Source organism: Epinephelus lanceolatus, chromosome 15, assembly GCF_041903045.1.
Source record: "Epinephelus lanceolatus isolate andai-2023 chromosome 15, ASM4190304v1, whole genome shotgun sequence".
In the NCBI taxonomy this organism is placed as follows: domain Eukaryota; kingdom Metazoa; phylum Chordata; class Actinopteri; order Perciformes; family Serranidae; genus Epinephelus; species Epinephelus lanceolatus.
Window position 1 is genome coordinate 31,676,088 of NC_135748.1, and position 25,058 is coordinate 31,701,145.

Consider the following 25,058-nt stretch of genomic DNA (forward strand, 5'->3'; position numbering starts at 1 on the left):
ACCACACAAAAAGGGCCCTGCAGCTGCACCCCATGCCAAAGCCGCAGAGAGCGAAGAAAGAAAAGAGAGCAGAGGCAGAAAAACAAGAAGAGATAGACATTTAAAGCATCAGTGGTGTCTGACAAACAAGGAATTATCAGAAAAAGAGAATGCGGGGACCCCAGGAGCCACACACTGCTGCCCAGATTTCTGCCGGACATAAAGATTGACTGAATGTTCTGCTCTAACGATGGCAAATTAGATCAGGGGAAGGAGAAGTTGAGTGCAGAATGAATGAAGGAAGGACTGAGTGCTGTCCCTTGCATGAAGCCAAATTAGCATGCACAGTAGATCTCTTTTATGGCGTTGGCGCTGTCCGTGGTGCTGAAAAGATGTGGTTACACAACGGATAATGTTCTACTTGGACGGCTGGGAAGGAAGTGGGAATAAATCTGAGAGGAAAATTGAGATTTCAGCAAGCTATTAGCTTTGTGTTGGCCAACCTGGCAGGGACACTGTGGTCAGAGCTGCAGAGGTGCTTAAAAGTGGCCTATTACGGCACAAAACAAATGGACACCATTTATTACACCATCCACTTTTTGGGGAAAATCAATCTTTCTGAACCTTACAGCAGTTTAATACTGCTTATGCTTTAAATGTGTGTGTTTTAGAAAGTATTCTGCCCAGGGCACAAGAAGGATTTTGAGATTTAAGTGAGTTTATCCTCCACTAAAAATGCATAAATACAAGAGTCCAACAGGAGCGAGCTAATTTCTGAATTGGGTTGTCTATCTTATGATAAGATTCATAAAATAATTACTGGGAAACATCGTTGGCTGCTTGTAGTTTCAATTCTGAATGAAAACACTCAGAGCAAATTCTCTCTGGGACCCGAAGAAGCGGAAGGAAATGTTACCCGACGAATTTTCATTAAAATTCAACAAGAGGCAGGCTCCGTGAGAGGTTAGATTATTGGCCGGCAGAGGCATGGACACACACACTCTCCGAGACACACACACACACACACACACGCACGCACACACACTTCACAGCTGGTGTGCCTTCCTCCAGCAGAGACTGACAGAAGCGGGGCGACCGCTCTAAGCTGTGAGCGCTCATCTCTCCTCTCCTCCACCAGCGCGTCTTTTACTGTTGACACAAAAACTTTGAAGAGGTGAGAGCCGAGACGTCAAAACGCCGACAAATCACCGTCGACAGCGCGCATCAACAAAGAGAAAAGGGGGGTGAAAAGAAAAGAAAACCATCAAGTCCGAGGAAAGCGGTGGAGCCGGGAGAAAGAGGGAGCTATGCCATCTCCCGCCGAGCAGAGCCCAGTCCTCCTGTGTTGTGTGTCGGAGCTGCAGCATGGTGTCTCTCTCTGGACTCTGGACCTACTGCCTCGCCCCCGGGAGACCCCATCTCCTCTTCCTCTCCGCCCGACCGCTCCTGCTGCTGCTCTTACTAACCGTCCTCACCTCCCCGGAGCCGTGCTTCCCACACCCGCAGCCTTGCCACATCCTCGCCCGGATCGGACACACCGTGCGCCTCGGCGCGCTCTTGCCGACCCGCCAGCCGGCACGGATACAAAACGCGCTCAACCGCGCCCTGGCTAGCCTCCGGCACCAGAGCGGTGGGGCTGACTCCTCCACCACAGCCTCCCAAACACCTTCCCTGCTGCCCTACAACCTGAGCCTGGAGATGGTGGCTCGATCGCCCGCGGGAGGGGACCCGGAGTCGTTGTCCCGTAGCGCCTGCCAGGACCTGGTGGTCAGGGGGGTGTCCGCCGTGCTCGCCTTCCCCCGCTCCAGGGAGGAGCTGATCCAGGTGGAGTTCCTCTCGTCTTTCCTGGAGATCCCCTTCATCTCCATCCTGGAGGACACAGAGCCTCTTGTGACAAAGGTATGGGTGGATAATGTGTGTGTGCACCTGTAGAAAAAGCCTATGTCGCTTGATATCATTGTTTTATGCGTTCTGCAGCTTGCTCTTCAATAACCAGCAACCTGTGGCCAAACATATTTTCATTTGGACCTTTATCAGAGAGTTGACACTCACAGATTGCCCCTGGCAGGGATTTTGGTGTCTGAGCTCATGCAAAACTCATCTCACCAGCCAGATTTTTAACTCTGGCTAAAGGCAAAGCAGCACTATAAGGAAAGGTAATTGTACCAGAGATAATAGGAGCAATTATTCTTAAGAAAGCTCAACGTAATACAATTAGGAACGGTAATAGTAAGCAAATATAATATGGATAATTGGAAAAGTCGATTTAAGGAGCGTTTAGTGTCTCCGGCTCTTAAGTTGCCCGACTAAATGTCTTCCCCCAGCAAAGTCTGATGCTCAGATTGATCTCCGCTGAGCTTTTGCTGGTGCACCTGCAGGCCCTTCACATGCATGTTTAATATCTGGTAGCTCTGCCTCAGTATTGGACTGAACCCTCCAGCTCTCCAGCAGCAGAGCTTTAAAGTGCTTTTTTTTCCTCCTCCTCTCTTTAAGCTCTCTTCTTGTGTGTGTGTGTGTGTGTGTGTGTGTGTGTGTGTGTTTGTGTGTGTGTGTTAACAGACTGTGAGAGTAAATGTGTGTGTGTGCATGTATGATTGAAGACGGCTGTGTTTTGGCACCTTTCAGAGCGAATCATTCAAACAGTTGAGATACTGATAGATGGGCTGCTGTGGAGAGGTGTGGCGCCTGCTGTTGTGCTATTTGAGCGTGTGGTCACATATGTGTTGTTTACGTGTTGCGAAATGTGCGTGTGCAAATTTGCAGGTAGGCAGTGTGTGTGTGTGTGTGTGTGTGTGTGTGTCATGTTAGTATTCCCAGCAGCAGTCGAGCTGCTTGCCAGTCAGTCAATCCAGCTCCAGTCATATCCGCCTCTATCCAACTGAGAAGCCAACTGCATCCCTCTGTCACACACACACACACACACACACACACACACACACACACACACACAGGCACAAAAAGAGGACTTAAACTTTCACACAGGTTCAACTGACACACACACACGCGCAGGCTCAACTAAGAGGCGGCATTAGGGAGACAGAGAGGAGCGAGCGAGGGAGGAGTGCAGGGGGAAAGATCTATAGTTTAAGTCTGAAATCTTTGTCCTGTCGCGTCTCTTTGTCAACAATGGATTGCTTATTCGATTTCAATAAAGCTTGCATGAATGAGAAGTCACACCACTTGACGAATGTGTCGGCAGTGCAAGGAGATAAGCAGGGGAGAGCAGAGGGAGAGACGAGGGGAGAAAGAGAGGGAAGGGGGTGGGCCGGGAAGGAGGAGAGGGCTCTTTTTTTGAGCTGTGGGAGGCCTTTCAGTTCCCCAGAACTGTGCCAAGCACTCAGTGGGCAAAAGAGAGACAACCATCACTCTCAGTCTCTCTGTGTCTCTCTGCTTCAGTATTTTTAGCAATAATTCCAAGCAGCGTTTTCACATAAATGGTTGCCTGTTATTTCCTTTTATTATAGCTGTGCTGTTGATGCTACAGAAAAGTGCTTCGGCCTTATATTAAATTCATGATTTTCTTCCCCCCCCTCAGTGTCGGGCGATGTTGGTTCATAGGAGGTGACGTGTTCTAGGTGTCTGGCAGCAGCAACATCTGTTTGTTTGTAAGCCGTAGAGGAAAAACAGGGCAGCTGCAATGAGGAGTAGCAGGCAAATGAAAGACCGGGGACGGAAACTGGGAATTAAAAACGGTTAAAGATGTCACAGTATTGAGTACGGTGACCAAGGAGGAATGAAGTGCAGAGGAATCAGTCATGCAGAGCCAGAAATATAATATTTTAAGATGAATAAATAAACAGTAGGTGCGGGAGGTAGAGCAGGTTTCCCACTGATCCCCGGCTCCTCCTGTCCACATGTTAAAGCATCCTCACACAAGATACTGAACCCCAAATTGCTCCTGATGATTGCAAGGTAGCCTGCTGCCATCAGTGTGTGAGTGTGTGTGAATGGGTGAGTGAAAGGCAACAACTGTGAGTCCATTTACCAGGGATACGGCAATCGCAAAGACTTGCTCAGGGCTAGATATCGGTGCTCGATACCTTTAAGGTTTCCACCAAAATAACCCGCTAAGTAATATCGAAACGTCCCCAGTTAAACGATACCTGCATCTGATCCTTTTTGTACCCAGATCCAGAGAGAAATTAATTTGTATGGTTTTGCTCGCAGCCAATCACCGCCAACGTTCTTCCATTAAATGGGCAAATTTCCGGCCTACCTCTGCACCCTCCTGTGTCCGCTTCGGTTACCAGCTGCGCCCCTTCAAGTGGTTGCTTTTTAATATACCCTGGGTTTTATCAGATCTGGGGAAAACTGCATTCTCCTACTCTGCACCTTGGACATGGAACAATCTTGAAAAAGGATCTAAATTTAAGGGCATCATAAAGAATGTGGTGACAGAGACGTGCTTGTTTTTCTTGAGAGGCCACTGTGTTTGACTAGTCGTCGTTTTATTGTGGATCTTTGTATTATATGTTGCATTTGTTGCATTTTAAATATGTTTTGATTGGCTGCTACCTCGGCCAGGTCTTTTGTAAAAAAGATTTCCAATCTCAGTGGGACTTCCTGGTTAAATAAATAGATAAATAAAAACGCAGTGTGTGATTGGCCCACTACCGCAGCAGCTGCAGCCTAGTCTGGGGCCGTTTAGTGGCTGTTTTGGTAAGGAACCGGAACCAGGGTGAGAGAGACAGGATCCAGAATTCAATTGATGCGTCTTTCCGTCAAAATAAAAGCACCAAGCTAATAAAAATGCGGTGAAACTTTTTAATTTAAAGAATATAATTTACAAGAAAGGCCCAAGCCACTGAGTTAATCGATTTTCTTACACCCCTCATCACCCCAAATTGATGGTGCGCCAGAATTTAAGGTTTTACTTTGGTCAACACTTTAACTTTGGTGAATTTGGTGAATTCAGTATCCACTCTCTAGACCAGAACCAGAATCCAGACAAAATTCAGAGTGAATGGAAACCAGGCTCTTACCTTATGTGAAGAGCCTGGTGACGCAAGGCTAGCTACAACCATACAGTCTGTAGTGTGGTGAAGTCAGGTGCAGTGTATGTGAAGGAGTTAGTACAATTTTTTGATAAATATTTTAAATTATTTATCAAAAAATTATGCTGTCAAAATGTGTGAAATTTATTTGGATGGGTAGGAGTGATTGTGGCATTTTATGCAGCTGAATACTTGGATTTGCATGATGGGTATCGAATGAAGTACTTTGCTTGTAAAGGTGTTACTTTAAGGAACGGGGTAGGTTTCATTTTTTGGGGCGGCACATGAAATGGAGATTTGGGGTCCTCTACCAGAAAATTTTGAGCATCAAACTCATTTTTAAAATGTTTTATACACCAGTTTGAGCCTTTCCTGGATCAATTTATGGTGTAAATGTCTAATTTTGTTGAAGAAAAAGTCCTCTGCTACTTCATGTTTTTATATTGGAGGGCAAATGAACATGTTCACCTGTGTTCACACTGAAATCTGTGCCTATGACTTCAAGGCCACTGGTGCTACTGGTATCATAATATTTTTAACAACACCCAGCTCTACTTTTTCATAGTATTAAATATTAAGAATGCACCTGTTTTGTTGCTGTAACAGTGTTTGTTGTTGCTTGGGTAAACAGTGTAGTGTTGAAACAGTTGCCTGATTGATTAATCGATAGAAAATAAATCAAAGAGAAAATGGCAATTGTATTTTATCAAACAAAAATGGAAAACTTTGTCTGATTCCATCGTCTCATATTTAAGAAATTGCAGCTTTTCTCCATTTTATATAATTGATGTTCTTCTATTTTCAAGCAATTTAGAGGCATCTTCTTGTGAGGAATGTTTTTCACTTGTTTCTGACATTTTAGTCCATCAACAACTCAATCAATCAAAAACTCAAATTATCACCCATTTGCTTTGTCAGAGGCAACAGAAATTGTTGGTTGCAGCCCTTAAACTGTGAGATTTTTAGCACATGGCCAGTCTTTTCTTTTTAATATCCAAACTGACTTTATTCTTTTGTAGAGTTCTCAGTTACGAAACAGAAATTGTACCCATACACTCAGAACACTTCCCTGGGTGCTCTCAGAGTCATCTAGAACATCTTTCACAATTCACTGTCTATAGAGCAGCTCCTGACTTTATACTCTATTACATCACAGATTTGAGTTTAGCACTCTAGCTTTTGGATTTGGGAGACAAGTGTTGAGGTTAACCAATATTTCTGGACTGTCTCGGACCACAGAAATAAATGTATGGATGTTTATTTGCAATTTTTCTCCAATTATATCACCAATATTCTTTTGATTTTTAAGCAATTTGAAGGCATCTTCTTGTGATGATTTTACTCAGTTAACAATTTAGTCAATCAAAAAATAAAAATCCAATTATCTCCCAACTGCTTTGTTGAAAGTGACAAAAATCATTAGTTGCAGCCTTAAAAGCTGGAGTTTGTAACTTTATAAAAAATAACTGCTGAAACTGTCTTTATATTCACACAGAGCTGAATGAGACAGATAACCTGTGAAAAAAAAAATCATATTCCTCTGCTTACTCTACTGCCTTGTAGCACCCTCAACAGAGTTAATGCATGTGAAGGAAAACAACCAATCAGAGGCGAGGAGTCTCTAATACAGCTATCAATCATGTCAATCACTGCTTGTGAACAGTGGTCAAACTGTCAAACTAGGCAGCACTGATCAAATATAAATCAAGATTCATTTACTGCAACTGTGTCTCACTCCAGAATCCTCAAAAGCTGGTGCTTGGGCAGGGACTTGCAGCATCAGACACAGACGAAAAAGCTGTCCTTTAAAGGGATAGTGCACCCAAAAATGAAAATTCAGCCATTATCTACTCACCCTCATGCCGAGGGAGGCTCAGGTGAAGTTTTAGAGTCCTCACATCACTTGCGGAGATCCAAGGCGAGAGGGGGTAGCAGCACAACTCCACCTAATGCAGGCTGATGGCGCCCCCGATTCAAACGTCCAAGAACACATAATTGAAACCACAAAATATCTCCATACTGCTCGTCCGTAGTGATCCAAGTGTCCTGAAGCCCCGACATAAAAAGTTGTTTGGAAAAACGTCATTTGAACGTCATTTGTAGCCTGTAGCTCTAACTGTCTCTCTGTGCACCGCGCTCATGTGTGCGTGCTTGCTTAAAAACAGATTTCAAATGACGTTTTTCCAAACAGCTTTTTATGTTGGGGCTTCAGGACACTTGGATCACTACGGACGAGCAGTATGGAGATATTTTGTGGTTTCAGTTATGTGTTTTTGGACGTTTGAATCTGGGTCGCCGTCAGCCTGCATTAGGTGGAGTTGTGCTGCTACCCACTTCACCTGAGCCTCCCTCAGCATGACGGTGAGTAGATAATGGCTGAATTTTCATTTTTGGGGGCAATATCCCTTTAATGTCGGCATGATGCGCAGTTGGTCCCCGGGTGGCGTCAAGAAGAAATGCGGTGGGACAAGAATGAAAGTTAAGGTGGCGAAAGTCCAAGTGGGGCAAGCGGGAGGGGTTGTGGATCGGTCCAACAAACACCAACTTTCACCCGAAAGAGTGGTGTTTGGTTCTCCTAAGATTATAAAGCCAAACCCAGTTCTTTTTTCCTAAACATAACTAGGTGTGTTAGTCGTTGAAGGAAAAGAAACATCAATTGGACTGACATAGTGTGTTTATTTTGAAAGAGACTGTATGTAACAGGCAGAACTTGACATGGCGTCCCAGAACGTCAACAACCAACACACCCAGGGTACCTTTCATGTTGAATGCGGACATGGAAAGTCCATGACCAAACAATAGGTGATGAGGCTGGAGTGAGAATGTGTTGGTTACTGAATTGCTTCTCACCTCAAATGAAGAGTGAGAAACAAAATGAGAAACATATTTTAGTGCACTGTTTAGCTGTAAAATGAGAAAGTTTGATCCAACCAGTGGACGGTGCTTCGGTTGACTGTATCCAACATGGTGGCTGGGTTGCAAACTTTCTCATTTGACAGCTAAACAGTACACTAAAATATGTTTCTGAGAACATTTGAGGTGAGAAATAGGCAAAGCAGTAACAGAATATTGATCTGTATTTGATCAGCACTGCAGTTTACGAACAGTGATGGACATGACTGACAGCTGCGTTACACACTCCTCAGCTCAGATTGGCTGTTTTGGTGTGCTGCGGTCGATTCTAGCGAATGCCATTACAAGCAGTAAGAAGGAGGAGGAGGGACATGATTGTTTTCACAGACTATCTGTCTCATGTACTTCTGACAGATTCAGCAAAACTAACACAATGTTATTTCCATCAAAGTTACCAGCTGTAGCTTTAACCAGTCTGTTTTTGGCCGGTGAAGGATTGTTATGCATCCTCATTCTCTAATACTCCAGGGTGCTCCTCTATAGACGAGGAGCAGTGTGAGAAACAGAAGAAAGGGAGGCTGGTAGGAGGTAGGACGGCTCTTTAAACACACACAGAGAGGGCAGTGACGAGTGGATTGGGTCCACAGAGAGGCAAATTGTTACCCTGTATAAACAGGAGGAACAGTACACTGGTTTCTCTTCTGATAGCAAAATACACAAACAGAAGATATAATTCTAATTAAAAATGCTATTTACATTCGAGCATCAGTGGGGGAGGAGCACTCCTGAGAGGAGGAAGGAGGGCTGGAGAAATGCAGAGACAAAACAAACGCCTCTGCCAAAAAAATTGCCGGATCCGTCACAGATTGATCCAAATAGAGGAGGGTTCTTCTTCTATATTTTTTTTTTGTTTGTGTCTGGAAGGAGACTCTTCTCCCTGGAGTTTTTTTTTTTTTTTTGAAACTGTGGATATTTTTCTGCAGGGTGTTGGGAATTGAGCCCATGTTTTTCTGGTGAACAGATCCGTCCTCTGGACATCAGAGAGAGAGGTAGATAGACACAGAGAGACACTTGCACATGCAGCGGGAGACGCTTTTATGCTTCCCTCCGGCTGTCAAGTAAATTTCTACACAAATTTTAAAATGCCAGAAAAAATAAAAAGGTGACTTGTTGAGCGTGTTTCCATCGCGAGCTACATAGACTTCCTCAAGGTCAAAGAACACGAGAGGAAACACTCATTGAAGAATTAATTAGCCTTTGCCTCTGTACTGTTGCTTTTCTTTACTGTCAGCTAATTTTTGCTGTATTTCACTTTCTATCTGAGCACAATAACAAAGAAAAAAGCTTGGCACCGCCGCGATGGGGGCGTCGTTCAGCGTGTGTGACATTTCTTGAAGGTTGTGATGGTATGTTTCCCAGACTATCTTTCTGTCACCCAAAGATACCGTTGAAGGGCTGTCATCATTCTATGAGTGAGTTCCTTTTAATTATAACAAGTTTGCTATTGTCAAAATACTCCTGTGTTGCAATAGTGGGGAAATTTCAGCAGCTGTGGAGGCAGGAAAGGACACAGACGGAGAGACAGAGGGACAGGGGAAGCAGACGGAGACAGAGGTCGGTTGTCTGTCTGTGTTCGCCCCTCTCTGCTTAGTCAGACAGAGCTGTGGGACTCGGTGATGCATCTCAGCAAGGAAGTGCTTATTCCTCCCAACCTACTTAAGCTAATTAGAACCAGTGTGTGACCCCTAACTGTAAATCTCTGCCGTTCATCTGTGGCAGGGAGGATGGGAGGAGAAAAGAAAGAGGGACAGAGGAAAAGGGGGGGGGAGGAAAAAAAGGAAATGGGCTTCTAATTCCCATCAGGGCCATTATGGGCATTTGGGCAGGTGATTTGTTCATCAGCAGCGTCTCATAGAACCAGAGTAAGAAATGAAATCGAGGATATTTGATGTTTAAGTTAAGAAATTCAGAAATAACCTTAATTAACCCAAAAAATGAGTGATCTGGGTTTTAGAATTGGTATTCCACTGGTATGTCAGGCAGTGTTGGTAATAGTAGCGCAGTCATTATGGAATAAAGTAATTTGTTTGCCCATTTGCCAGCAGATTTAATTGAAAAAGAACATCTATGCAATCTCAGTCCATTTCTAACGCGGCCGGCCTTTTTAAAGCGCCGTCTTACCAAACAATTCTAGGTTCGCTGATAATATCACAGAAATTATTTTGTGGATCATGATTTCTATTCCGGAAATGTATTAGCAGGGGGAGCTGAAGGAAATGGTTTTGCTGATTCCTGAATGTGATTATGTGCGAGGGGTGGTATGGTGTGAATTCATTATTTGTCATTCTTCTCAGTGGAAGCTGTGTTCCTGCAGCTCGGTTACTGTCACTTCACTCCCAGCTACACCTTTTGGCTGCATATTCATCCATAAAGCACAATGTACAGGACTGTATTTCACAGAGTCTGATTCTCAATGCCATTCATATTTTTCTTCCTCTTTGTTGTACAGTTGGCTCCATTATTTCCACATTAAATGTTGTATTATCATATTTGCCACAAAAGAGAGGAGCATTTTATTCATATTTCACAGAGTCTACCCTCTACCCAGTGGTGCTCCTAAGGGAGGGCCAGGGGGGCCATTAGGAGGTTAGGGTTTTATACTTCTGCGTCAACACAGAGCCTATGCCATATCCTGACATGTACCTCCACAGAAATGAAACTACACGTCGTGGAGATGCAGACCTCCTGTATGTTTTTGTAAGCTGAAACCATTTCCCTCAGTGGAAACAAAGCTTTTATTTACTGTAATTTCACAGATAAATTGTGAAGACAATAAAGCCTCCACAAAAATAGCATTTTAAGTCTTGTGTGTGATTTATCCTGGCTTCATATGAGCAGAGGAAATCTCTGCTATTTGCTAAGCTAATTTATACAATGTAAAATGCCATAGGCTTGTGCTAATAACATTAGCATGTTATATTTGTTTGGAAAACACGTTTAGTATAAGACAGTTGTTTTGTCAGTGAACCTTGTGAGTTGTAATGAAGCTGAATTTTGTAATGTCACCTTTGTTAAATGTTGCTGCTGTCCTTGGCTTCATATGAGTAGAGGAAAAGTCTGCTAGCTGCTAGGCTAATTTATACAATGTAAAATGCCATAGGCTTGTGCTAATAACGTTAGCATGTTGTATTAGTGGGGGAAAATGTGTCCAGATAAAGACAAGTGTTTGTCTGTGAATGCTGGGAGTTACAGTGAAGCTGATTTGTGTACTTGTGTTTGAAATTGTCTCTATTACGCCATGTTTAATGTGTGTTTAATGTGTGTTTTGAATCAACTAAACTTTACAGCACTTGATAGAAACCCCACTGCCAAATAGTGTTTTGGAGGTGTAACTTAAGAGTGACACAGACACACCACCGCACACGTATAAATCCTCACAATGACATGGGCCACATGTGTAGGCTACGGCGTAGGCTCTGCATAGAACTGGTGCACAAGTATAAATCCCGCTTCGGGCAAAAAAGCCAAGGTTACTGTTTTTAGGAGGCTGTTTTTCAATGCACTATTTAAGCTGGACAACCTTAAGCTGCTTTCACACCACCACACGGTAACTGTCTTGACAGCCGCCTACCTGCAAGAGCGATCCCCCAAAAAGCAAAGCGTTTTTAAATGTGGCTCCATTCACTGTGGTCAATGGCTGCGGTGACAGGCAGGTGGCTCATTGAACATTGGCAGAAGTGCAAGTGAGCTTCTAGCTGCGTACTATAAAAAGACAACGGACATCACTGAAAATACCAAGGATCTATTCTACATATTCAAACAATTTACCAGTCGTTAAGTTTGGTTGAAATTAGGGCTGCCCCCTGATAGTCTACAAAAGGTAAGGCGGAAATTCATTGGTCGCTTAGTTGCAGAAAAAAAAGGAGAAAAAAAAAACTCAATTAGGAGCTGCACCTTGTCAAAATAATTAAAAACCTGTATGACTGGACCATGTGGGAATTTAATTTGAAAGGACAGACACAGGAAGTGTCCATGCTCAGCAGTCAGACAGGAGTCAGGTTAATTTCCAGGGCTGGTACCTGCGGTTATTCCACAGGCTAGTTACTAACATGTCAGGCAGGAAATCCAAAGTGTGGGATCATTTTGAGAAGGTGAAGGATGAACCCAAGGTGATATGTAAACTCACTAAGGTTTGTACGGTTTTGTATTTCTCTGTAATGTAGCACAGTGTTAACAATGTTACTGATACTATTCTTTCTCACACCTTCAACTCAAACCATTGTGTTGCCCAAAATATATCATTTAATTATAAAATTGATATCGTAATCAAAATATGGAGCGTGGACTGGTAGCTGGAGAGGTGCCAGTTCACCTCCTGGGCACTGCCGAGGTGCCCCAGATCACGGCACCGAAACCCCCAACCGCTCGGAGCGCCTGTCATGGGAAGCCCACTCTGACATCTCTCCATTTAGTGCACGTATAGGTCCAGTTTGTGCATGTGTGTGTTCGTACCTGTGTGTAATTGACAAACAGAGTGAAAAATGTAATTTCCCCTTGGGGATTAATAAAGTATATAAAATTTAAAAAAAAAAAAAAAAATGTGGGCGACTAGTTGAATAATGGCCCTAAATGATGACTATTGGTCGACTAGGAAAGTTCTTAGTTGGTGGCAGCCCTAGCAGAAATGTTATCCCAGGCCCAGTGTTTCTTCTGGTTGTCCTTATAAGTTTCTAGTGCCGTAATTCTAGGTGTTCAGTCACCAACATTATCGGCTGCTCTGTCTTTTATCTGCTCAAGTGATGCCTGCTATTGGATCAGCTAGGCAGGTGGCAACTGCCAGAAGTTCAACTCAGTTTGTGCGGTAAAGCAAAATCTGTGCAAATGTACGTGGACAGCAACCACGGTGTTGCTTTCCTTCTGCTGTCTTCCTCTCATTAAAATGACTGGAGGTGGTGAGTTCCCATGTGAAAAGCCCCTTATGGTGTCCATTGGTCCAAACGATGTCAGTATAGCTTGCCATGAAGGGGGCTATAAAATGCTCCAAATTTGGGCTAAATTTTGGCGAGGGAACACCTGGCATTGACCTTTTCAAAGGGGTCCCTTAAACTCCCACCCTAAGATATCCGATGTTCTATGGGTACCCACAAGTCTCTCCCAAACTTACAATCAATGTGCTCTTCAAATTAAAGTGGGATATTTGTCCTTTTAAGGAAAAGGACAACCAGCCTATTTGAAGAGCAATGGATCACCTAACATGTATAGGTACTTAACGTGTGATTCTTAACTCTCAATAGTGACTCAGTTATCAATTCGACTATATACTTCAACAGCATAAGTGAATTCCTGAAATTCAGTCATGGTTTCTTGTTTTGGTGTGCCACCCCAAGATTTTCACTGTCCTCATCTGGCCACCCCTACAAAAAAAATTCTGGGGTCACCACTGCCTCTACCTGTCTTGTTTTTCTTTAACCAGACCTTGATCACATGTAGTGCAAGTTAGCTTTTAGCTGCATACTATAAGAAGAAATGATTACCAAAGATTCCTAAAAATGTAGACAATTTACTAGTCGTCACATTTGGTGGAAATGTTATCCCACGCTCAGTTTTTCCTCTGGTTTCTAGCACCGTAACTCTGGGTATTAAATCAGCAACATTATCAGCTCTTCCATCTTGACTTTTTTCTGCTTCTGTGGTGCATGCTATTGGATTGGCCGGGCAGGTGGCAACTGCCGGAAGTTTGACTCAGTCAGTGCAGCAGAGCAAAATCTGTGCAACCAATGTACTCCTTCACTTTATATTACTGGATATTTGACATTTTAAGGAAAAGGAATGCCGGCCTTTTTGAAGGACAATGAATTGCTTAAATGTATAGATACATAACGTGATTCCTTAACTCTCCATATTGACTCAGTTATCAATTAGCTCATTTACTTACACAGGATAATTGAATTCCAGAAATTCAGTTGTGGTTTCTGGTTTTGGTGCCACCCCAAGACTTTTACCGGTCCTATCTAGGGATAGACCGATATGGATTTTTTAGGGCCGATGCCGATACTGATTTTTTTCCATCACCCTTAGCCGATGACCGATTATTGACTGCCGATTTTCTTGAGCCGATATTTGGGGCAGATACTGCTTTTGCTCCTTCAATTTACATAAAAAAAAATGACACAATGATAACAAATATTACAGGTCTCAAGTTTAAAATAAGAAACATTTATTGAACAGTAAAAAATACTAAAACAAGATGGAAAGTTGAGGTAGAACAGGTAGAATATTATTATTATTATTATACATTCAAATAAAAAAAAGAGTTCAGCGCTCTTAAATCTTCCAGTAATGTCTTTATAAAATAAACAAATATTTAAGCTGAAGCATAAATAAAACAACAACTACTGTACACAGTAGGATTCGCTGCATGTGCACTGCAGGGTCTTCCGGCAACACAGAGCTGCCCATGGATGCCTGTCTGTAAATCATGCCAGGGAAAAATAAATCCGCGAACCAACGCGCGTATCGGCCGATGCCGATGCAAGTAAAAAACTCAAATATCGGCCCGATATATCAGCCGGCCGATGTATCGGTCTATCCTTAGTCCTATCACTATGAAAATACCTGGGCCTCGACTGTCTCTACCTGTCTTGTTTTGTTAACCGTAAGTAGGCACATTTTAAGTACCTTATTTGTTTGGATCCTGTTGCTTCGACCTCTTGCTCTTGTTATTGTGCCATTAGTAATGTTGATAATTTGATCTGAAATTATTTGTAATTAAGCTTATTGTGCAGCTGCATTTTAAGTCCCTCTGAATCACAGCATTAGTGAAAGCCTAAACCGCCAGTGCTGATGTCATTGTCATTAGCGCTTTCCCTAAAACACAATCGCTGCAACACACACACACTCAAATACACTCATGTAATGTATTATTCATGTTTTTTTTTTTTACTGTTTATGATTCGGAATAACCTTTATCGTTCTGGTGGGGAACTACTTTCCCCTCTGCAATCTATCCATCCTGCATTCTTTCATTAAGTCACTTTTTTTTTTAATGACATACCTCATTCTGCTTAGTAAAATGAAGATTAGTACAGTAAAAAACCCAATTTGCGACTTTGAATGAAATTACATTTTAATCCAGGGACCCTGCTGAATAAGACGCATTGTGGCTCTGAGCTAGCCCTGCTCTCAGAGGACATGCACACTGCACACACACATTCGCACACACACATTCATGCACGCACGTATGCAGGGAGGCACATGCACGAGCCACACACAAATGTATACCTGCATATATGTGATTCACGCACACATACAGTGTCGGCTCTGTGCTCACTAAAGGTTATTAAGCCTAATGAGGCTTTACAAGGCCACGCTGCCTTTAGTGTTTTCTTTGAGATGATGAGGGGATTTGTGCCCCGACCACAGTGGAATAAACGAGTGGGACAAAACTTGTGCCGAGCCAGAGCCGCAGGCGAACTGACAGTTTTGAGACAAGCAGGCCACTTAATGCAAACAGCTCAGAGCTTTTTCTTTATTAGTGTTATGATGACAGTTCAGCGCAGTCTTGACTGAGCCAGATTAATTGAGCAGAGCAGAAACAGCGGAGTGTGTGTTACCAAAAGGACTGTGGGCCTATTTGAGCTGCTCAGTATGGCATTTGAGTCTCTGTCCTAATGTTTGGCTTGTGTTTTTGCCCCCGGTGAAACAAATGTTTCCAGTAGCTCCACACCAGTGCGATATTCCTCCAAATAACTTAAAAAAAAAAAGAGAGAATAAGAAGCAGCAGGCCCGTGATGGATAGAGGCGGAATGGAAAGGAGGGGCTGCACGAATCAGGGAGAGACGGAGATGTGGTTGTCATTATAGATAGTTAATAGAGGGATTGGGGGGTGGTATGTAAGGATCAAGGAATGAGGGATGAAGGAAGAAAGAAGGAATCAGTTGGTAGGGAATACTAAAAGGAGGGATCAGGGAGGAAAGGAGGGAAAGGGTGTTAGGGGAAGAGAGATCAAGAAAAGAAAGCAAGGAATCCAGCAGTTGGGTGTGAGGTATTGAGTAAAGGTAAGATCAAAAGTGTTGCAGAATGGGGTAGGGGGGATAGAGAAAGAAAGGTGGAATAGTATACAGTAGTAGGGAACGATAGATGTAAGGGAAAAGGAAGACAGGGGGAACTAAGGGAGCAGAAAAATAAGAGGGGGGTGAGATTTAGGGTTAAAACACAGCACTCTGAAAAGAGCACTCCGAGGGGCAGGGGCTCTTGGGAACTGGTGGTATGGGAATACTTAACAAATGTCCCTTAATGAGTCCCGACAGGGGTTGGAAGAGCCTTGTGAACATTACAATAATTAAGAATTTTGGATGAAATCTGAGGGTACTGGGCCACTGCACATGTGGGGCAACAGGGACTTTGTTATTTCTTGAAGATGCTCCCGTCCCCCAGGGTCTCTGGAGAAATAACCTAGCGACTGCCGATGAGATTTATGAGATAAATAGATAGGTTGTGAAGTAGGTTGGGTTAGGGTTTGGGTTTCAATTAGGGTGCACTGGCTTGCTGATTTGGTTTGTGATATGGAAGGAGTGGAATGGCAATGTGGAAAAGTTTTACTCTTCTTCGGAGGACTATGGTTCAATTCCCAAGCAAAGGGTAGACCATCGGTCCTCAGGACAGAGACAGAAATATGTCCAATTAATTTTTGAGTGGGTGGTGGCTATTTGATGGGGTGACTAAGGGGGCGGGGTCCTGGTCAAATCTGTGGTTATGGTGGGGGTGATATTGGATGATGTTGGGTTATGGTAGAGTTTTGGTGGCTTACCGTCAAAATGAGTGAGGGGGAATAATATACAGTAGAAGGCACTGATAGAAGTAGGGGACAGGGGGAACTAAGGGAGTGGAAAAACAGGAGGAGGGTTAGGGTTGGGGTTAGCGGGTTAAAAAGTTTTGCTCCTCCTTGGAGGACCAGGGTTCAGACCCAAGTAAAGGGTAGACCACCAGACCCGAGGACTGAGGAAGAGGCATGTCCAATTTTATTTTGTAGTGGGTGGTGGCTGTTTGATGGGGTGACTCGAATCTGTGGTTATGGTGGGGGTGATATGGTATGGTATGGTAGAGTTGCGTTGGCTTACACATATAATTAGATAGACACATCTAGAAATGATAACACTCACTGCCCACGGTTGTCCACCCGTCAAGGTGAGGGGAGACATGGGCGGCCATGGGTCCCCTAATTATGGATGAAGGTGTGAGTAAGTGCAGAACACAACCATGTGGTGCACTAACAGATAAGACTAAGACTAATAGAGTGGAAAAATAGGGTCAGGGTTAGGGAAGTCACTGGAGGAATCCAGCTGTTTAGCACATGCAGGTCTCCTGACTAACTTCTAACAATGGTTACATGGGTGCACGTTTTCATTCAGGTGCACCCAAATTTTTTCACAGTGACTTTTGAAACCACAATAATACATTTTAAGTATTATCGTTTTTGTCAGCTCCCATACACATTGCTGATGTCTTTACTAGGGGTGTAAGGATACAGAGGAGTCACAGTTCAGGTTTATACTCCAGTTTAGGAGTCACGGTTAGGATATAATTCTCATGGCACCTCCATAATTCACCTGGAAGAACACGTACCATCAAGGCTGAGTCCTTTCAGCAGCGGCTGAGGTTCAAGTCCAGCCCGGGCCCTTTGCTACATATCATCCCCTCTCTTTCTCTGCCTTTCCTGTCTCTCTGTCACTATCATTACAAAGCAGAAAGGTCTAAAAAATGATCTTTTAAAAGGAGATGATTCTTTTTATTAATTTCTAAATGGATAAAATCCTCTTGCTGAGGACCGCACAGTCCTTGCTGAGGAGTGAGAGCATTTTGCCCATTGGCAACTTTAGTAAACTGTTTTTATTTCCAACAACTTCCGTATTAGACACTGAACAAACATTTTAACAAAACGCGACAGGTCACATCAGGCTACAAAACCAAAAAGCATACTTTACGCTATGAAATTGAAAATGCAAAATACACCTCTTAATAAAGAGTAAAACTACATTAGGAGGAGTGTTTAAATTAGTTCCACCTTGGCTATATGGAAATGTAAATGCCGATTGCTTCAATAATTTTTTTAAAATTCTGTCCTGCCTGTGTGTCTTAAGGCTGTGCTTCCATTCACAGCTCCCTCCCTGTTTCTGTTGTAGCAGACTAGGAACCCTACGGTGGATCTTCCAGCTCTGGCATTTCATTTGCACTTGCTATAGTGTGACAGACTCACATACCAATCTGCTTGTTGTGCTGAGCATATGTTGCTAACGGCTGAAACTTGTACTTGTACTTGTGAACTTTGGTTCTGCATTATGTGCGTCAATGTAATACATGTCAGGCCCACTGGTAGGACCAATGAAAATGTTTCGTCACACTTGACACATCTTTGGTTGCACTCGAGCTCTGACATAGTGAGACGGGATCAAGGACGAAACAGTACTTGAACGGCAGAATTAAGGTTGAAATGAAGGAATTAGGTGATAGGAAATGAAAGAGTGAGGCACTGAGGGAGACGGGGAGAAGTAAAGCAAAGAATCGGTGAAGGAAAGAGGTAGAGGGTGTCAGGAATGTGAAAGAGAAAACGGGACATCTGATAGTCGGGAAGGAGAGCTAAATAAAAAAAGAAATTGATCAGCTCAGAACAAAGGAGGGAAAGAATAACGGGACAATTTACTGAATACCAGCAGCAAAATTACAGGTGTCCTGCAGAGAGGTCTGTCTGTTCTGTATAACAGTCAGGCAGTGATCAGGGCAAATTCCATCCTGTCTGATGGCGCCCTCCCCTTTGATCACAAGTTTCGATCCCTGCCCTCTGGCACCTGTTTCAGATTCGCCTCAGTCAAGGCAAACAGATACAAACACTCACTCATCCCCACAGCCTCCTAAACTCAGGGATGAGGAGGTAGCTTGTCCATTAGGCATTTCTTAGCCTTGTTATAAGGCAGTGTTCATGCTGATATCTGATTATGTTGTTGCCTCTGGATGATTTTGATTACATATATTGAAGAGGTGCTGTGATTTTGATTCTTACACAAAAACTGGAAAGGTTTTGAATTCAATCATCGAAGCCAAAAACAGGCTTTTTTGTTCCCCAACTGACAATGTATTTCATCTTGTGATGAATTTGACAATGTAAATGACAGTTGTCAGGGTACGAATCAAGACTCAATAGTCTAACAATGGCATAACCTTCAGCAGTGTGTGAACTATATCATGGCTTTCTGGTATGCTCACGGTGTGTGTGTGTGTGTGTGTCTCAAAGAGAAGACAGACTGTGTCTCTTGTTACAAAGAAGTATTCATAGCTGCAAGCATGTAGGTGTGATTGCTTTATGTCAGCACATCTGATATAGGCTTTAATGATTAGTTAATGACCACATCAAACCTCCACACAGGTATCAAACTGCAGCAGGCTGTAGAGGGCCAACTAAAGCTGGACATACATAGAGTATACGCTCTAAAAATGATGTACCATATTCTGTAGTTAATTTGCACAAAGAAGACATGGATAGATCAAGTTGCAAAACACCGATATGGCCCTACAATAATATCACGATATTTCTGGGTATTTTTGCGATAACGATATTCTTGATGATATGACACATTAATTAAATAAAAAGTCACTATTAATGTAAGAAAATAGAATTGCAGCAAAATAAGTGATATAGTTTTACAGTTTGCCTTCAGATATTCAGTAAAAACTAAACAAAAATCATTCTTTAGTTTGTAAACAACAACAGTAACTCAGAGTGAGATTCAGATTCTGTATACAATATTAATAGCTCAACAAAATAAAATCTACCCCAAATTACACATTTAAACAGCTACCAAACACAAAACATGTCCCCTGGGATCTATATATATATATAAATCAACAGGGGATTTCACCTGGACCTTTATGCTCTGCCATTAGAGTTGCCACCCGTCCCGTTTTTCCCAGAATTGTTCTCTTTTTTCATCAGCTGTCCCGGGAAAAAAAAATCTCTCCCGGGACACAATTTGTCCCGTTTTTTGGGGAAAATGCAGCAGCAGCAGGCCAAGGAGTCCGTCCAGAATCAGTGCAACAGGCTCAAGAACTTCTGTGTCAGAGAGACAGCAAAGTAAGAAGAACTGTGGGAAGTCCTAACAGTTCACTTAGTATATTTGCACATCCGATCATGTTTTAATTTGTATTTTTTCCATTTATATTTAACCCTACGGGCCCGAACAACGCATAGTGCATCCAAATTCACACCTGTTCTTCTCTATGGTTTTTCTCCGCGACTGTGCGTCATAGCGAGAAGCCATGCATATCACGTGAAACAGCGGAATCGTAGCTTTCCGAATGTTTTCACAGCGAAAAAAATGATAAAGTTACACTAAAATGATGTATAACAGAGCTTTCATACAGCTTTGCACACACATTACTGTTGGATGGATTACTCGCGAATGCAGGGTCGCACAGAAATGCCACACATATCACATGAAAGCGCAGGAGCAGAGCTTTCCAATGATACCACACACATCATTGTGCTGTCATCCCATCATGCTATAAATCCAGATTAAAATACCACATAAAATCCTGACGAATTTCTTTACAATCCATTATACAGATCTTGTTATCAGTCACTTCATATAGTGAGGAATATCATATCTTACCACGTCTTAGGCTTGCGTGTGTTTCTCCCTGTCTATCCACATTTGTAATCCAGCTTTCAAGATGCAAATATCTCCATATTGTCCAGTTGACGCTCCATCAAACTTTGTATGACAAGACCAGCCACTTCACCTTTGCCCTCCCAGAAAAACTGCAGCACTAATTATACATGCTGACAGGGCCATAGTCACCATATACATTGAGGGGGACACGTCCCCCCCCACCAACAACAACAAACTTTGTTTACTGCAAACAAAGTGGCAAATATTATCTTGGAGGACATCACTGCACTTTGCTGACTATTTTTCTATGATCTTAGATGTAAATATTGCATGTTTCTTTCAGATAAAACACATTTTTGACTGAGTGAATGAGTCAATGGAATTTCTTGCAATAATGAAAAAATCCTGTCAATCATGTCCGCCTGGCACAAACCACATGTTTTGGACAACTGTGAAGTGACAGAATGTCCCATCATCATGGTTCTTATATTGCCAGATTCCAGAGAGTCTCCCCTCTTCATATATGGCAGAATATGTCAACTTTCAACTTGCTATGGTGAGATACATGTAAACATGTAAGAATTTAGTAACACGGATTTGTTTTTTTCATTGATATAAAAATTAATATAAAATACAGGCACATAGAAGGACATGTAATGATGGCAAATCTGGTCTCCTATGTCCGAATTTCATGTTCATTGGTCAGTCTGAACTGGTAATAACAGCCGAGCCCTCCGCCTCAAACGTTTGGTCGAGTGTCCCTTTTTTTCACAAATCCAAGGTGGCAACCCTATCTGCCATTTCTCCTCTAATCATCACGCTGTAACCTGTGACAGGCTGTTATGATACCACAACTATCACACATTCACATATAGGAGTTTTTTGTCAAGTCGTAAGAGTCACGTAGGTTTACATTACCAAAGGTTTATGATGAAATCACTTGAGGCCACCAACTCCCATGTATGTGCGTGAAGCAGGAGAGGGAGAGACGCTGTGCTGCTGCCAGAGGAGCCGCTGAATGAGTTCCCTCTGAGCGGTAAGTCGCTAAAAGAGTCTGAGAAGTCCGGGGCTGTTCATAAGACATTCAGGACGCCACATTTTATTCCACACTACTGAAGCTGCTCCTCTTTTTGGAACCACCACGGAGTCTGAAATAATTTACTTTCAGCAATGCTTCTTGTTGCCGTGGGTAACAGTGTGATGCCAATATGTCAACAAGTCGAAATATTGCAAGTATCATATGAATTTTTCATGATATTAAAAATTATACAGGTATTATCGTGACATGATGATATGGCACGTCCTACAGCAATCTATAGAAGGCTAACTAAAGCAGGACACAGTACACTCTCCTTATTGATAGGATGATGACGATTCTATTACTGGTCTCCCGAAAAACACCACTGAGAGACTTCAGCTGATTCAAAGCTCTGCAGCTCTGCTTTTAACCAGAACCAAAAGGAAAGAGCACATCTGGCCTGTCTTACCTGCTCTGCACTGACTTCCTGTTGCATTTAGAATTGATTTTAAGCTCCTCTGCCTTGCTGGGATCGAGCTACATTGCTAACTCCCTTGTTAACTATTTGCCTCCAAGAACACTGCGATCATCTGCTGCTGGTTTATTGGAGGTTCCCATTAACAGCCGGAAGAAGATCAGGTGTGCAGCCTTTGTCAGTTACACCCCAAAGCTATGGAGCACACTACCTATAGATATCAGGGAAGCTAGCTCGCTGAATATTTTTAGAAGAAAGCTAAAAATGTATCTGTTCATTTTAGCCTTTAAAGGGAAATTTCGGTTTATTTCAACCTGTCTCCTATCGTCCTAAATTTGGTTCAAGTGACTAGTGACATAGAAATAATAGTTAGCATGTTAGCCTTTAGCCTAGATACAGCCGGGGCGCATAGCAGCGTCAGACCTGTTAAAACGTAAGTGAACGGGCATACTTCAAGTGCAAAGTCCACTAAACAAGCGTTTTTTCCACAAAGACCGCCTCATATCGTTAGGATAAATGTAGAACATATAGAAAACGACATGCAAACGTGTTGTCTTACCTTACCGGTGTGCTGCCATGTTTGTTTACCATTTAGCTCTGCTTTCCAAAGCGCGGCCAAAATATCACGAGAACAAGCAGCGATCTCATACCGTGCCTGAAATCTCGTGAGAACAAGCAGCAACAGCTGGAAGGCAGAACCGGACAGTAGCCTGAAAAGTTCATTAATTTATTTTATGAAAGATTTATAGAATAATGGCTGACTTTTTGCCTGGAGGAGGAATTTGATTTTGCAGAGTTTGATGGCCGCCCTTATTTATTTGAGCCAGAATACGCTGACAAAGAGCTTTGTGAAACTGAAGAACGGAGGAGGAGAGAGAGAGAGGCGCAACAGGTAGAGGACGAGAGAGGAGGAATGGCTGCTGCAAGGCTGCGTAGCTCTGGAGATTGGTGGTGTACCTGTGAATGCTGTGCCCCAGTGCCCACAGAAGAGGAATGCCTCTGTTGCAAGGAATGGGACCGGTTACAGCCTTATTTTCAAGGTCTGGATGTGACCGAGGACGAAACACCTCCACCTGGAGTAGTATCCAGCTGGGCTTTATCTAGAGCTCGCGAGATATATTTCGGCCACGCTTTGGAAAGCAGAGCTAGAGGGATAAACAAACATGGCAGCACACCGGTAAGGTAAGACAACACGTTTACATGTCGTTTTCTATATGTTCTCTGACATTTATCCTAACGATATGAGGCGGTCTTTGTGGAAAAAACAGCTTGTTTAGTGGACTAACTTTGCGCTTGAAGTATGCCCGTTCACTTACGTTTTAACAGGTCTGACGCTACTAATACGCCCCGGCTGTATCTAGGCTAACGGCTAACATGCTAACTATTATTTTTATGTCACTAGTCACTTGAAACAAATTTAGGACGATAGGAGACGGGTTGAAATAAACTGAAATTTCCCTTTAACTAACTCTGACTTTCCTGATACAGGTCTGACACTGTTTCTTTTTACGCTTCACGCTGCTGCAACTCTTTAAAATCTTACTTGATTTTATGATTTATAGTTTTACAACTCTGTGATTTTATGAATCAGTTCTGTTTTAAGGTCATTCTGTCTGTTTTATTGTGAAGCACTCAGTGCTTTTACTGCCCTTATTGTAAAGTACATTGTGCTGCATTTCTTGTATGAAAGGTGCTATATAAATAGTTATTATTGTTATAGATTATTTGCACAGAGAAGACAAAGATAGATCACATGGCAAAACACCCAAAGTAGTAAGTAAGTAAATTTATTTATATAGCACTTCTCACAGAGAGGACTCACAAAGTGCTTCACAATATAAAATACAAAAAATACAATAACAGAAACAATGCAAAATACACAAAAACAAATAAAAAATAAAGTGCAGCGAAATACAGAGATGATACAATGGACAATTAATGGAACACAAGCCTAAACAGATGTGTTTTTATCTGCTTTTTAAAAAAAAAAAACACACAAATGCAAGAGCATTAAATCAAAAATAGAGCAAGCCAACAAGGGATCGAATCCTCACAACAGTTAGTTATCCATCACATACAGATGAGCACAAAAGGTTCTAGTACAATTAAGATATCGAGCAAAACAGCACACATCAGTAATAGCCTGCTTTTACACGAGTCATGGTGATGAAAATACAAAAAAATAATGGAAAACATGACGAAAGTAGCATATTATCAGTATTTTAAAGACCCCCCCAAACCCTCACAAATCATGTTCTATTGAAAGGGGCCAATCTCCCCCTGACTCCCTTGTATTTTACATCCAACCTTCAGTGTCGGGAAAAAAAACAAGTTGAATCAAATTGTAGATTTGGAGAGCCAAGACATCCCTGGTATTCTGATTGTAATGTTATGCCGGTCGTACTTTATGTTTATGCTGACCTCTGATTATGTCGTTGCCTCTGGATGATTCTGTTGATGCATTCTGATCTTGATTGTAATGCTACGCTGGTCGTAATTTTATGTAGGTGAAGATGGGAAAGTCATCAAGTGTTGTTCTTATTGCTGTTCTGATGATTATGCTTCACTGATGCAGTGCCGCCTAGTCTGTGTTGCTCTGAATAATGTTATTTCATGTTTGTTTTATGTTGCGCTGTATGCGGCAAAGCTATCGCCATTTGGGGACAAATAAAGCTGAAAATTGAAGTTGAATTAATGTGTGAAGTGGTGATAAAATAAGAAGGGAGGAAGTTACAAATATGGTGTGAGTGAAGAAGGGATGAGCAGAGGAAGGGATAGATCAAAGGCTGCAGGAACGGAAGATGGGATGACGGAGGCTGGGAGGGGATGAGGGTATTGAGGGAATGCGAGGAGGGATGACGGGAGGCCGGGGCCTTGTGCTTCCTCTTCCATTGAGGAGTTTGATGGAGGCAGTTTTATCTAAACTGTGCCGGTTCATTAGAGGATTAGTGAGTGATAACTTGGAGCTATCTGTGACTGAAAAACACCCTCACACCTACATGTGCACGCCCACACTGATAAGTGAAGGCACACGCACCCACACATACACATTCTGTGTGATGCTTGCTCACACTGTA

The 25,058-nt window shown here is 42.7% G+C and overlaps 1 protein-coding gene across 2 annotated transcripts in view; it reads left to right on the plus strand.

The window, feature by feature from the left end:
* The first annotated feature begins 1,072 nt into the window (after nt 1-1,072).
* Nucleotides 1,073-25,058, plus strand: part of grin3ba (glutamate receptor, ionotropic, N-methyl-D-aspartate 3Ba) — a 141,414-nt gene continuing 117,428 nt past the window's right edge. For both annotated transcript variants that reach the window (XM_033643140.2, XM_033643141.2), the window contains exon 1: nt 1,073-1,878. In XM_033643140.2, the coding sequence (XP_033499031.2) occupies nt 1,345-1,878 (534 nt within the window). In that variant the 5' untranslated portion in view covers nt 1,073-1,344. The remainder of the gene's footprint in view (nt 1,879-25,058) is intronic.